Here is a 14462-nt window from a genome sequence, read left to right on the forward strand (position 1 = left end):
GTTGAGGCCCCAACTTTTCGTGCAGAGAGGCAAGGTGTGAGGAAGATGGAATCGATATACATGTTTTATGTTTTATAAAGGGTAAATGACTTTTTTACCCTTAGAAATAATTAAAATGCTGCGTTTTAGCAAAAATCAGAATAGGGTTTCTTGCTTCCCCAATTTTGTACGATTGAACATGCGAACTTCTCCCTTTTCTGTCCACGGACCCCATGCAATCAATGAACATGACAAACGCCCCGCAGTGTGGCAGCAGTGGCGGCTGACAGCCACACCGCGCTAGTGCGACAGCACCACTATAGCACGCTATTAACAACTATGTCCCCAACCAATTATTTTGCAAGCAAAGCTATGAGAAAAAGAGACACATTTGCTAACAGCTAACTCAACTTTGATCTTAATACTAAGAATCCAAAACTACAACTTATTTTCAAGTATCAAGATCACGTTGCAAGTGCTTAGTAGTTTCTAGCTATGCTAAGGTTTTCGTTTAAGAATTTTATTTTAAGACATTAGAGTGGAGTATTTTATTTTCCCTAACGTGACAACATGTTTACTGTTTACAAAGTGTTCCACTACTCCACTGTTGGCTCTTTTCACTTTCTTGGGCCATACAAGCTCCAATAGCGCGTGAAGAATTGTGTAAAAACTTAGAAAGCAACCAACATCCAATAAAGAAACAAGAAAAGAGACAATTTTACTAAATACCAAGAATGAATGAAGATGAAAAACAAACCATCTTGATCTTCAATTTTCAACAAGATCCATCAAACTCCAACTCACAATGAACAAAGCAAAATCACGAAAAGATATCCTATATAAAAAAAAAACTTTTTTTTTTAATAAGGAAAACTCACCAAATAAAGGCTATTTAAGCACTTGGAACACCGACCAGGAAAACCATTAACATTTGTGGTGCTACTGAAGCAATTCTTCTCCAACCCTCTCACACTTGCATCCACAACAAGTTCTTCACTTTGGCTCAGAGAAAATGCATCAGGGCAGTTCAAGGGGTGGAGCCTAATGCCACAAAAACAATACACATAACATGTTTCATTAGGCCTTGTCAGTTAAAAGCCTCTTACTTTCAAAACCTTTCCCAACTCATTCACCCAGGTTTCTGAGTCATCTGACAGCATAGGCATCATGTCATATAATGATGTGGCATGGCCATGGTCATGCCAAGTGCAATGTAAGAGTACGCAGAATACAGCAATGCTGCAAGCACTGGGCAGTACCAACTGTGGTGCAGTTCCTTGTCACCATCATCTTTGGTGACACCACATGCACTTTTATCCCATCAAAGAACTCATCTGAGAGTGTAAGAGGGCACACTGCAACATCAGATTGTTGTGGGAATGCTGGGATTGTTGTTGATGGCTTAGATGGGCTTAAGGGTGGTTGCTGCTAGATCAGGAAGGTCCATCAAGGAAGGGAAGTAGAGAATGCAGCAGAAGAAAAGGAAACTGGATATGCTTATTCCTTCACAAGTTTGACATCTGGATTTCTCATGGTTTTGAGCCACATGCCAGCTATGATTCTTGAGAAAATGTTCCATAACAAGTGTAAGTGGAAAGCATTAGTTTTAATCTCAGAATAAGCCTCTAGCAACCATTTCATGAAGAAGTTTCTCAGCTGTATCATTCTCACCTCTTTCAAAGAGAGCACAGATCATTATGTCAAAAGTTATAGCATTAGGGCTGCAACCATTGTCTTCCATCTTTGACAACAAGGCTAATGCTTCATCAAACAAGCCCTCCTTACAAAGCCCATTGATCATAGCATTATATGCTTCCACATGGTCATTAATCAAAATGGCCTGGAAAATCTCTTGTGCATCCTTGAGTCTTCCGCCTTTGCATAGTCCATCAATAAGTATTGTGTATGTATATGCATCTGGATGAATGCCCTTGTCTATTACTTTATTGAATAATGCTATTGCCTGCTCTAAATGATGGTTTTTGAATAATGCGTCTAGTAGGGAACTGTAGGTAATTATATCAGCATGTTGACCTCTGTCATTCATCTCATCAATAAGCTTCCAAACATAAGAAACTCTTCCTGATTTGCACAAACCATCAATAACAGAAGTGTAAGTTACTGTATTTGGAACCATACCGTTGCAATGCATGTCTTCAAAGAGATCCATGGCTTCATCCACCATGTTAATCTTGCATAATCCACTAATCATTATGCTGTAGCTATGCAAATCAGGGATTACTCCATTTCGGATCATGTTGTTGAATACACATTTGGCATTCTTTACTTCGTTAACTAAGCAATAGCCATCCATCAAAGTATTATACGTAACAACATTAGGTTTCACACCATCTTTTATCATCACAGCTAACACATTTTTAGCTTCTCTCACCTTTCCTTGCTTATACAGTGCATCAACCAATATGTTGTAGATATAAACATTTGGGTTGATTCTTTTCAATACCATTTCATTGAACAAACCAACTGCTTTCTTCACTTGACCCAAAAGGCAAAAGCCATACATTAGACTACTGTAAGTGACAAAGTTGGGATAAATTTTCTTGACAATCATTTCTGAAAAAAGATCACATGCCTCGGTCAAAAGTTTATCTTTACATAAGCTATCAATGATTGTACTGTAAATTACCACATTAGACTGAATCGATCGCGCTTCAATCATTCTAAGCAATTGAATGGCAGCTTTTGTTTCTCCCATTTTACATAATCCATTGATCAGAATCCCGTAACTAAATTGGTTCATCTGAAATCCTCGAGCTACCATCTTGTCGTGAAAATGCAGTGCTCTTCTAACGTTGCCATCAAGACACATACCATTCATGAGTGTAGAGAAGGTTACGATGTTAGGCTGATGACCCAATCTGAAGATCTTGGCCAATACCGAGAAAGCTAAGGTCATATGACGCAGTTGGCATAAACAATTGATGTGAATGTTAAAAGTAAAAATGTCTGGCTCCATTCCCTTGAATCCCAATTCTTGAAGAAGGGAAATGGCAGTGTGGAATTGCTTGTTCTTAACGAGTGACCCCAAAATCTTGTTAAATTGAATAATGGGTGGGGAAGGACGCGTATTGAGCATGCGATTGAACGAGGCAACAGCATCATCAACATCAATATTGTGAATGAATCGGATTTGGAGTGAGGATGAAGGAAAATAGAGAAGAAAAGGAGGAAACTTGATAACAGCGAGACGGAGAGAAGAGCTTAACCTTGAGAATGACATTAGGAATATCAAAGTCGTCGTCTCTTCTTCAGGGTTCCGAATGTTAATCGTGTTGTGTTTAGGGTTTTGTCGGTTTTTTTAATTAAATTGAACTTATTTTTATTTTTTGTATTTTTTTATTTATGCACATGTTAGATATTTAAATTTGTATAACTTATATCTATAATAGTTATACAATTTATTAATTAAAATATATATTTTTATAAATTAATAAAGCATAAATATTATAGTATTATAAAATAATTTTAATAAAAATAATTTTTAAAATATGTATCTTTTATATTGACAAAAATTTTATATTATTTTTTTGTTTTTATTGTAAAAATTACTATCTACGACTGTAATTATATTTAAAGAATGACAAAACAGATAAATAATAAAATAAAATTTTAAATAAAAAAATTAAGAATTATATATATTATTATTTAGATATTAATTTTTTTTGTGTGAAATAAATATTTTTATCAAAATTATATAATAATTAAATTATATTAACTTACTTCAGTGATATCAAAAATTATAAATATTTTTTTTACAAAATATAAAAAATAATAATTTTTATGGTTTATTTTATTAATCATATTATTAGTTTACAATTTCATAATAATAATAATTGTTTTAATTAAACTCAAATTATCTCATGTGGTTTGAGTTGTTAAAACATAGTATTAGCACAATTAAGTACAGTTAGTTTAGTTAGCCGTCTACGCCCCATTTAGTATTTAATTCGACTTTGAGTGATGATAGATTCAGAAATTCATTAATTTAGACTCTTTAATATATAGTTTTACATTTAAATAATACATGCTATAATGAAAGAAGTTTCTATATTTGTTTATGAATCGAACATTGAATCAGTTGAAACTTGATGAAAATTAGTGATAAAATTTGGTTTGAATCATATGTTCAAACTTTTGATTTAATTTTTCTATTTAAAAATATATTTTAAGAAAAATAAAATTTTTTATTTGATATTAATGTTTTTTAAATTTTAATTGTAGTACAATATCAGTATAAAAAATTTGTCACCATTAATCAATTAAAATATATCATAAATAAATTTTTTTTATGTGGATATATAAAGTTCAATGATTTTCGCTAAGATAACCGTTCATAATTTGATTGTGCAATTTTTCTTTTACTTTTTTAGTGTATTTAAATTAATTTTTTTTATCATATAAGACAAATAATTTATGATTTTTTAAATTAATTTAAAACTTTATCTAATTTATTTATTTATAATTTATAGTGATATGTAATATAATATTAAAAATATATTTAAGAAAATAAAAATTCAATTAAACCATAAAAAAATGAATAAATCATAAATTGCTATGTTTAACTCTATTTTTTAAAACATTCGTTCACCAAATATAAAATTCTGATGTGTTTCATTCTGTTATATCTACACATAAATATTTAACAAATATATAATAATGTTAATTATTAAGGATTTAATCATAAAAATTTAGAATTATAAATACCTAATTAAAAATTGTTTGAATTATGAAGACCAAATTATATTTTCAAAGAATTATAAAAATTAATAGATAAATTTAACCTAAATGTTAATACATTTTAAAAAAATTTATTCTTATGTCAATCATGTAATAATTAAATTTTATTAGTCTAATTTAAGAATATAAAAAAATAAATAAAAATTTTATATTAAAACATAAAAATATATTAATAATTTTGGTGATTTATTTTATCAATAATTAATTTTTATGCTAATTCTATAAATTAACTATTTATATATTATGTAAATATTTATTTTATATTTATATTTTTTTATATGCATTCTTTTGTATGAATAATCTAAATATTTATATTAAATTTTTGAACTTTTAATTTTCATATAAGAAATTTTTTAAAAAGGATAATTATAATTTGAAAGAAATAATAATTAAACTTAAAAGTAAAAAAAATTATCCAGTCCAAAAATAAGGCTAAGTGTTTACCAAAATTTTCCATAACTTATAACTATATAATCAGTGATATTATATAATTAATTTAAATTACTTAAATATGCTAAATTGATTTTAAAAAGTTAAATAAATCAACAATTAAAAAAATACATTTTCATGCATTTTAGTTCAATTTTTAGTTTTTATATTCAAGAAACAAACTGTAACAAAAAAATTATATTATTTTTTATATATTATTATTATATAAATATTATCTTATAATATAGGCTTAAATATGTTATTAATTCTTATAAATATATGTCGTTTTGTAACATATTAATTTTTTATTTAAAATAACAAATTTTTATGACGAATAGAAAATAAATTTTTCTTCTATTAATGGATTTAATAATAAAATAAAGACAAATTTTTTTATTTTTTTCTTATAAAAGCTTCATAAGATTCTAAAAAGTCAAGTTTCCAAGTGTAAAACCATGAAACTTTGAAATAATCAAATAAAACTTAAATTTACTTTTGACATTTAATTCGTTTACAAAATTTAGTCATCATAAATTACAACTTGAACAAAGTAATACAATTTCTCAAATGGTCCTAATTTCTACAGTGCAGTCTTCCTCTTAACACCCTTGGATTATAATTCTAGGACGGATCCAACATCATTTTTTTCCTTCATTTTTATCACCTAAAAATATTAGTAAGAGTGAGTATCTCTCACTCCACTAAAATAAGATTATAGCCTGAAATAATACTTTTGGACAACCTATGATGCCTGCAAACTAGGACATAAATAATAGCAACATTATATGTAGTGAAATGAGTCAGAAAAGTCTCCAAATATGGACACCTTGAGAAAAGCGATTGATAATAGCTAAAATAACAATATGGATATGAATAACAAGTTTTGCTCTTCCTATAAAAGAAATCTTAAACTTCCTAAGTTGTATTTTGTGATTCCATTTTACCAAAAGGAAAAATAAATAATTTTACGTTAAGAAAAATAAGAACCAATCTAAATAAACAAGAAAAACTCAGGTTTAACTTCAAGAAATGGAAAATGAACACTATGTAAACCCAAAAATCAATGCTTGTTTTGTACAAGAGAAGGGGAAAAAACTCAAATTTAACCTCTTATAAAACTCTAAATTTGAAAATGTGATAAATATAAATAGAGAAATGAGAGATTCGAGAAGGAAGAGTAACAAAATTTGTAAGAGCGACAACAAAATTTTAAGATGAGAATTTTTTGTTCAAGAGAAAAAAGAGAGCTTTGAAAAACTAGAGACAAGGAAAAAGGGAAAAACTGAAAAATTTATAAGGTGAACAAGAGAGAGTACAATACGACGATAGAAAAACAAAAAAAAGAAGAAGAAACAATTACAAATCAAAAGGGAAAAAGAAAAACACATCATTATTCCAAGTTAAATCAACTCCATCAATTGTACTTTTTTAATAATTTTTTTGTCTAATTTTTTCTTTTTCAGCCTAATTTTTTTCTTGTTTCAGTCCAATCTTTTATTTTTATTTTTTTCCTAATATTTTTTGTCTTAAAAAAAGAAAGGTTTCTATTTTTTTATTTATATTAGTTTTATCTCATATTTTATTTTATTTATGTTAGTCTATTTTAAATAAAATATTTTACTCTTTAGTTTTATTTTTAAAATTTAGTTCTTTTAATTCTATTTATTAATTTTTTTAAATAATAATAATAAGAGATGATTAAAATTGAGTTAAATATAATATAAATTTGTATTCTTTCAATCATATTATATTTATTTTTATCATATTTTTCATGTTATTTCATTATTTGCATCCTTTCTTCAATCTAGAAAAATAAATTTTATTTGTTTCCCTGAACGATCCTAATATAATAATTAGAAAAATGTAATAACAACTCCTATATAACCAACTTGCATAACCACTTCTATGCAATAACTTGCCTCCTTTCAGAAACTACAAGTCACCGTAGATAATATCTGTACCGGATTAGACACTACTCTGTCTTACCTACAAAAGAAGGGAATTGAGTACCCCCTCGATCAAGATAAGTCGAATACCCTCTCGACCAGGATTAAAGGTAATTAACTCAATTAAGGGTAATAATCAAACTATTATCTACTCTAATTAAAGGGCCAAAACCAAGGCTGACTCAGCAAGCTCATTAGCCCAAAATACTGCCTATAAAAGAAAAGTAGAAGGTACAAGTAAATAGTTGACTTTTGAATATTAAATAACATTTATTGCTCAAAACTGAATTTTGATTTCAGCATCAGAGTGCTTTTTGCAGGTACCCTCCCCACGTCAAGCAACATCAGCAAGATACGGAAGGACATCACCTCATTTGAGCAGAGACCCGAACACTAGTGTTTCCCCACTAGGAACATTTTGGCGCCCACTGTGGCCCTGATTTGCCTTGTTTTTAGACTAATCATGATACTTACAAGAAGCCAACAAGACGGACAAACTCAACAAGGGAGAACCTCTCGGTAGCAGGAGGATACCACACCTAATTAGCCGATCCCTGAAGTTCTAATGGAGGGAGGTGGTGATGAAAGCCTCTTTGCAGTATTGAGGCAACTTAAAGCAGAAATGATGGAAATGAAGAAGGAGAGACAGAAAGATGCTCTTGAACTTTCGGATTTGAGAACGGAAAATGCCAACCTAAGGGAAGAAATACGAACGCACATACCCTCTCAAACTACACCCCTTGCCCAAGAACAAAGAGAGTCCTCGGCGTTACATGAAAAACCAAGGGTGGCGCAGCAACCTGGAACCCAGACTGACCGAGAAGATGTAGTAAGCCGAAGCCCGTTTGCTCATCATATCTTGGAGGCCAAGCTACCTGACAGCTGGAGAGGTTTGACAATAGAAAAGTATGATGGCACATCCGACCCTGGGGAGCATTTAGATATCTTTACAACCCAGGTCGGTCTGTACACGGAGAATGATGCCTTATAGTGCAGGATATTCCCCACTTCATTCCGAGGACGGGCCCTCAGTTGGTTCACCAGGCTACCCCTTTTGTCCATTGATTCGTTTGCAACCCTCACCATACGATTCACTTTTTAGTTTGCAACAAGTTAGCCCCACCCTCTGACATCTTTGGCACTCGTCAACATTCGACAAGAGAAAAAAGAGACACTTAAAGCGTTCATGGAACACTTTGGCAAAGTAACCCTCTCAATCCATAATTTGGAACCAACCGTGGCCATGCATCATCTTACAACAGCTCTCAAACCTAGACCTTTCATCAACAACATATGTAAAAAATAACTCATGGATATAGATGAATTAAGGAGTTGGGCTGCCAAGTATATGTAAATGGAGGAGCTAGCCAAATACTGAAGTCAAGTTCGGATGGACCAGGGGTCCAACTCAAGAGATGTTGACAAGAGAGACACTTTCAAGTCTCGGCAAGAGAACAAAGATAGAAGGAATGATGTTGAGAGGTTGCCTAGAGGACCCAAATATCCTTCATATACAACCCTTAACACTAATCGGTCTAGGGTACTCGATCAAGCTGTAGCAACAAAAATATTGAGCATGCCTAGGCGTGCCAACAGCCCCTCAGGCGGACAAAACCAAATCTTGCTGATACCATCAAAATAGGGGCCATACCACATAAAAGTGCATGGCCCTGAAAGATAAAATCGAAGATCTGATTAAGGAAGGACATCTGAAAGGATTTGTGCTAGCAAACCCCACCGGTCATGCCGATGGGGTAGAGACCGTTACCCCAAATCATCAAGAAGATACGATGATAAGAAGCCTAAACGACAACGGAGTCGGTCAAGAGAGCCCCCTGTCAAATGATATGATGAACGCGAGAAATATTCTAAAAGGGTTATTAATACCATAGCCGATAGGTTTACAGGTGGAGGACCTACCTATTCATCCAGAAAGAGGCATCTGAGACAAGTTTGCTCTGTCAACAATATATCACTCGATAGTAGAATCCAGATTTCACACATTACATTCACTAACGAGGAATTTCAAGGAGTAGATCCAGTACAGGATGATCCCATGGTTATAAGTGTGGACATCCTTAATTACACCGTCCAAAAAATACTAATTGACCAAGGGAGTTCGGTTGATATCCTCTACTGAAATACATTCAAGCAATTGGGGATACCAGAAGAGGAACTCAGAGAAAATCACGAGCCACTGGTCAATTTTTCTGGGGAACGAGTAGAGACACGCAGGTGTATCTACCTATACACCTCATTCGGGTCAGAACACGAAGGTAAACACATTATGGTGACCTACCTAGTGGTACACGCGAATACCTCATACAACATACTACTCAGCCGACCATCCCTTAATAAATTGAAAGCCATAGTGTCCACTTCTCACTTGACTATGAAGTTTCCATCTGAGAAAGGCTGAATCATTACTATTCATGCCAACCAGAAAACAGCTAGAGAATGCTACTTCGCAAGCCTGCGTCTAAAGCCATTTCATGGATCCAAACGGGATGTCAATATTGTATCCCCTCGGTCAAGAGAGGACTTGGATATTGAGCTGGATCCCATAATTGATGAGGGATGTCAGGTCGAATCCAGTCAAAATAAGTAACTTTTCCAGCTTGGACCAAAGCCTGAACAGATCACTTACCTGGGTGTTGGCTTGACCACACAAGAAAAGCAGGACCTGCAGAAAGTCTTAATACGGAATGCTGATTTATTTGCCTGGTAGGCTTCTGACATGCCAGGCATAGACCCATAATTTCTCTGTCATCACCTGTCGGTTTATAAGGGGGCCAAACCAATAGTGCAAAAAAAGAGAAAGATAGGAGGTGATAGAGCGAAAGCTGTGAAGGAGGAAACTAGTAAACTGCTACATACTGGCTTTATCCGAGAAATAAGATACTCTACCTGGTTGGCCAATGTAGTCATGGTCAAAAAGGACAATGGCAAATGGTGAATGTGCACTGACTTCACATACCTCAACAAGGCATGCCCAAAGGACGCTTACCCTCTTCCAAACATCGACACCCTAGTGGACGGTGCAACAAGCCACATGTTACTTAGTTTTCTGAATGCCTACTCTGGATATAATCAGATTAGGATGTATCCCCCCAGATGAGGAGAAGACGACATTTATCATAGACTCAACAAATTTCTGTTATCGAGTAATGCCTTTCGGTCAGAAAAACGCAGGGGCAACTTATTGAAGGTTGATGAATAAAATCTTCAAAAAGCAAATAGGGAAGTGCATGGAAGTCTATGTCGACAACATGGTGGTCAAATCTATTTCCTTGGAACAACATCTCGCTCATTTGAAGGAAGTATTCAACGAAGCCAGGCAACATGGGATGAGGTTTAATCCTGAGAAGTGCACATTCAGAGTAGCCAATGGTAAATTCCTGGGGTTTATGCTGTCGGAAAGAGGGATCCAGGCAAACCCCGATAAATGCCAAGCCATCATTGAAATGACCAGTTCTCGGAATGTCAAGGAGGTCCAAAGACTTGTCGGCCGGATTGCTACCCTCGCCAGATTTCTGCCAATAATGGTAGAAAGGTCTCGACCTTTCATTGATCTGCTTAAGAAGTCGTAGAAATTTACTTGGTCTGATGAATGTGAAACAACCTTTCTCCAGCATAAATATATGTTAGCAGCACCGCCCGTGTTGATGAAACCAAGACCAGGGCTAGATATGATTATTTACTTGGCGATATCAGATAATGCCATCAGCTCGGTCTTATTACAAGAAACACCTGAACCGGCCCCAATATACTTTATCAGCCGAACACTCCAAAAGCCCGAGACCCGGTATCAGTTGATGGAAAAAGTGGTACTTGCTATAGTCCACACGGGTTGTCAGTTAAGGCATTACTTCCAAAGCCATTAGGTAGTGGTTTGTACCGATTGCCCAATGGCCAAAATTTTGAGAAAACCAGAGTTAGTTGGACGGTTAGTGGCATGGACAATCAAGCTATCCCAATTTGATATCCATTTTGAAAACTGACGTCCTCTCAAAGCTCAGGTGCTTGCATACTTTGTCAATGAGTTTACTACCCAGCAACAGACTAGCTTTGATATGTGGAACCTGCATATGGACGAATCATCAAACCGACTGGGTAGTGAAGCAGACATTATATTAGAGGGACTGAACACCATAACCATTGAACAATCCATTTGGTTTGGATTCAAAGCATCCAACAATCAATCTGGGTATGAGGCTCTGCTCGCCAATCTCAGATTAGCAAAAGATATTGGAGTCAAATGCATCACTTGTTGGAGTGATTCAAAGATAGTGGCTAAACAAGTCAATGAAACTTATCAGGTAAAAGACTCGGTTATGCTCCAATACTACCAAGAATTCAAAAAAATAGAGGCAAAATTTGATGAGGTATATGTTCGGTACACACGGAGGACCATGAACGAACAGGCTGATAAACTTGCTAGGCTTGCTAGCCAAAGAAAACCAGAGCAATTGCAAAGTGTAATTCACCAAAAGATTCACAAACCTAGCATCTCTAAGCATGAATGCATAGAAATTGAAGACATGCCTCAGAATTGGATGACCCCGATCATTCACTATCCCACTAATAATAGCTTGCCTAGTGATCCAACATTAGCCAAGAAGACGAGAATACAGGCTATAACGACCCTTCTAATACTAAAGCTCTGATATCACTTTATTAATGTAGTAACTCAGAAAACACCAAAATCTGGTAATTTTTTTTTTCTTCATACATAGAAATATAAGTATAGGTTCCCTTTTTCTGGAAAAAGAGAGTTAATATACATATCTGTTCAACATCTAACCATACCATAGCTAATTATCATTCCACATTTCAATCCCAACGGCCTAATAGAGTAAGAATAGACACAGCTCATAATATGATAACACCTCAATATATTAAATATCAGTTTGGCAGCATAGTCAAGTACTTAGTCATAATTAAAGACAATTAGCATTATCCAAATACAAAACATAACAGAATAAGACCAGACTTCCTAAGAGCAGTTCCCCTAATACATAGTCAAACAAAAGCAATAGTCGTAAGGGGAGTAATCCTTAATAGGATCCGACTCCTCAAAGGAAGTAGGGGAAGAAAAACTAGAAGTAGCCGCAGCAACAGAGCCTCCATTCTCTAATCCATGATTTGCACGAGCTAGTCCATGGGAGATACTTTGCTGAGCCGCAGAGTCGAACACCCATAGATCCTCCTCAGAAGGAAGGATCCATACCTTCACCTCGTTCTGGTCCTTCTATATAGACAAAAGAGAAGGACGACACAATACAACACAATTCAAAGGGGTGAGTTCTCCACACATAAACAATAATCAAATAGCCATACCCCAAGGAAGGCGGCGTCACAATCACAAGCACTTTCAACAATCTGTATTCACCATCATCAAGTATTCAGTAGTAGATTAGAATAATAAGCAATAGTCATATTCATTACCAATTTCACAGTCAATCAATCATTCTTAGTAGTAATGCATATGATGTATGAATGCAGGTTTCAATCTCACCCATATCGTCTCTCATGTTTTAATAGTATGCAATGATGCATGGGGATCCCATCACTCTATGACTGACGACTTGCCCAGCTTTTACCATAGAGTCTCATAGATAGATAGATTTAAGTTGTGAGGCGATCGGAGGACTTCATTCCCTACATTTAGATTGGCACAGTTGAATAGAATAGAAACAACATTTAGCTTTAGTAGAACACCACTGGTGTTTGGCCCAAGATGGGTCTCTTCGGGAATGGACCTTGACGACCATAGAATGTGCGGTCCTTGTCAGGTTTGGCTAAGGTTTGCAGTGGGTCACGACCCGGCCACAGAGGCGCATCACTATTGTCACTTAGGTCAATTATTCCCCCTTTTGCCACCCCCAGTAGATCTACTCGGGACCGAACCTACAACACCTCCAAGCTGTGCTGCGGTAATGCCTCCAAGTCGTTCAAAATAATAGTATGATGCATGAAATGATATTTTTCAGTTTTCTTTGATAGTTTTCTCATTTCATGTAGCCACTTAGAAGCTAGGCACAGTAGAATATAATAGAAGCCATCACAGGGCTTAGTAGCATGGATAGATTCCATGAGTTTCACAGTAGCATGGATAGATTCCATGAGTTTTCATAGCAATTTCAATGAGTTCGTAGTAGTTCAAAGTAATATAGTTTCTGGAACTCATAGCTTAGAATAGTTCTTTCATCATAGATTCATAGTCTCATGGTTTTATATTTTCCCACTCATGGATAATTTTAGTGCAGCACTTAATATATTGGACCACAACTTTGGCAAATCATTCAAGCCTTCTTGATTCATTTCCTCTTTCTCAATTCACTTTTTCTTTCACATTTCAAGTCCAATCTCTCTTTCAATTTAGTACAATCCCATTTCTCAATCCTTGCAATCTCGCCATTCAAGTTCATCCTAACCATTACATTTATTTCCATCAATCTCTAACACCTTCTAAAGCATAAATCATTCAACTCAAACTCTTGCTCTCTTGATTTCTTCCTCTCGATTTTTCTCTCCATAAAAGTACAATTCATAAAACTTAATTCCTCTCTAAAGCATCAATTAAACAAGTTAATTCACAATAATCTAAGGGTGTTACCTCTCAATTTTTCTCTCTTTATTAGGGAAGATCAATCAAACTTAGGTTCTTTCTATACCACCAACTTAATCAACTTAGTTCACAAATGTTCAAAGTCCTATCCTCTCGAGTTTTCACACTTTTCTTATAAGATATATGTGGTTTCTTCACTCCACTTTCTCAACCACTTAATATATGTCAAATTCATAATGTCCCCAATAATTCCATTTAGGTCCAAGGTCCTTTTTGATAATTCAGCCCTCAACGGCTCTAGATCAACATCAATATATCATTGTATAATTATTTTTTTACTGCACAATCTCTTGGTTCATCAAGTCTTTTGTAGTAAGATGCAAATGATGTATGTAGTATTATCAACATGGCCATTTCTTGGCATAATCATAATAAATAGTAAGTCATTCAAATTTTCCAACCAAGTGTCAATTCAACATTTTCACGGTTTTTCAAGGAATAACACAATTCATGAATAGTACACTATTTCACATCACTTCTAATTTTTTCAGCAAACCATTCAAGCAAACATCACCAATTTCAAGTACCAATACCAAGCAACATCAAGGTCAATCACAATCAATTTTACAATCAATCATCCAATCACACACTCAACCAAGTCCCACACGGTTCAAGGCATTCAAATCAATGCAACACACTTTCAAATTCAATTTTAGTTTCCTTAAAATGCAAGGTACATACAAAATATTTTTCTGAAATTTTGCAACACTTTTGGATGT

The 14462-nt window shown here is 34.3% G+C and overlaps 1 protein-coding gene and 1 pseudogene across 1 annotated transcript; both read right to left on the reverse strand.

The window, feature by feature from the left end:
* Positions 1 to 135: 135 nt before the first annotated feature.
* LOC113850847 lies at positions 136 to 1527 on the reverse strand (annotated as a pseudogene).
* On the reverse strand, positions 734 to 3252 carry LOC113850465 (putative pentatricopeptide repeat-containing protein At1g12700, mitochondrial). The gene has a single exon (XM_027481021.1). The coding sequence runs from the start codon at positions 3218 to 3220 to the stop codon at positions 1592 to 1594; it is 1629 nt and encodes a 542-aa protein (XP_027336822.1). The 5' UTR covers positions 3221 to 3252; the 3' UTR covers positions 734 to 1591.
* Between the last annotated feature and the right edge of the window lie 11210 nt (positions 3253 to 14462).

The sequence above is a fragment of the Abrus precatorius genome, unplaced genomic scaffold (genome assembly GCF_003935025.1).
Source record: "Abrus precatorius isolate BTA unplaced genomic scaffold, Abrus_2018 Scaffold9, whole genome shotgun sequence".
Lineage (NCBI taxonomy): Eukaryota > Viridiplantae > Streptophyta > Magnoliopsida > Fabales > Fabaceae > Abrus > Abrus precatorius.

Excerpts from the sequence above, each read along its gene's own strand:
- LOC113850465 (XM_027481021.1), bottom strand. The coding sequence starts at position 3,220 with ATGTCATTCTCAAGGTTAAGCTCTTCTCTCCGTCTCGCTGTTATCAAG.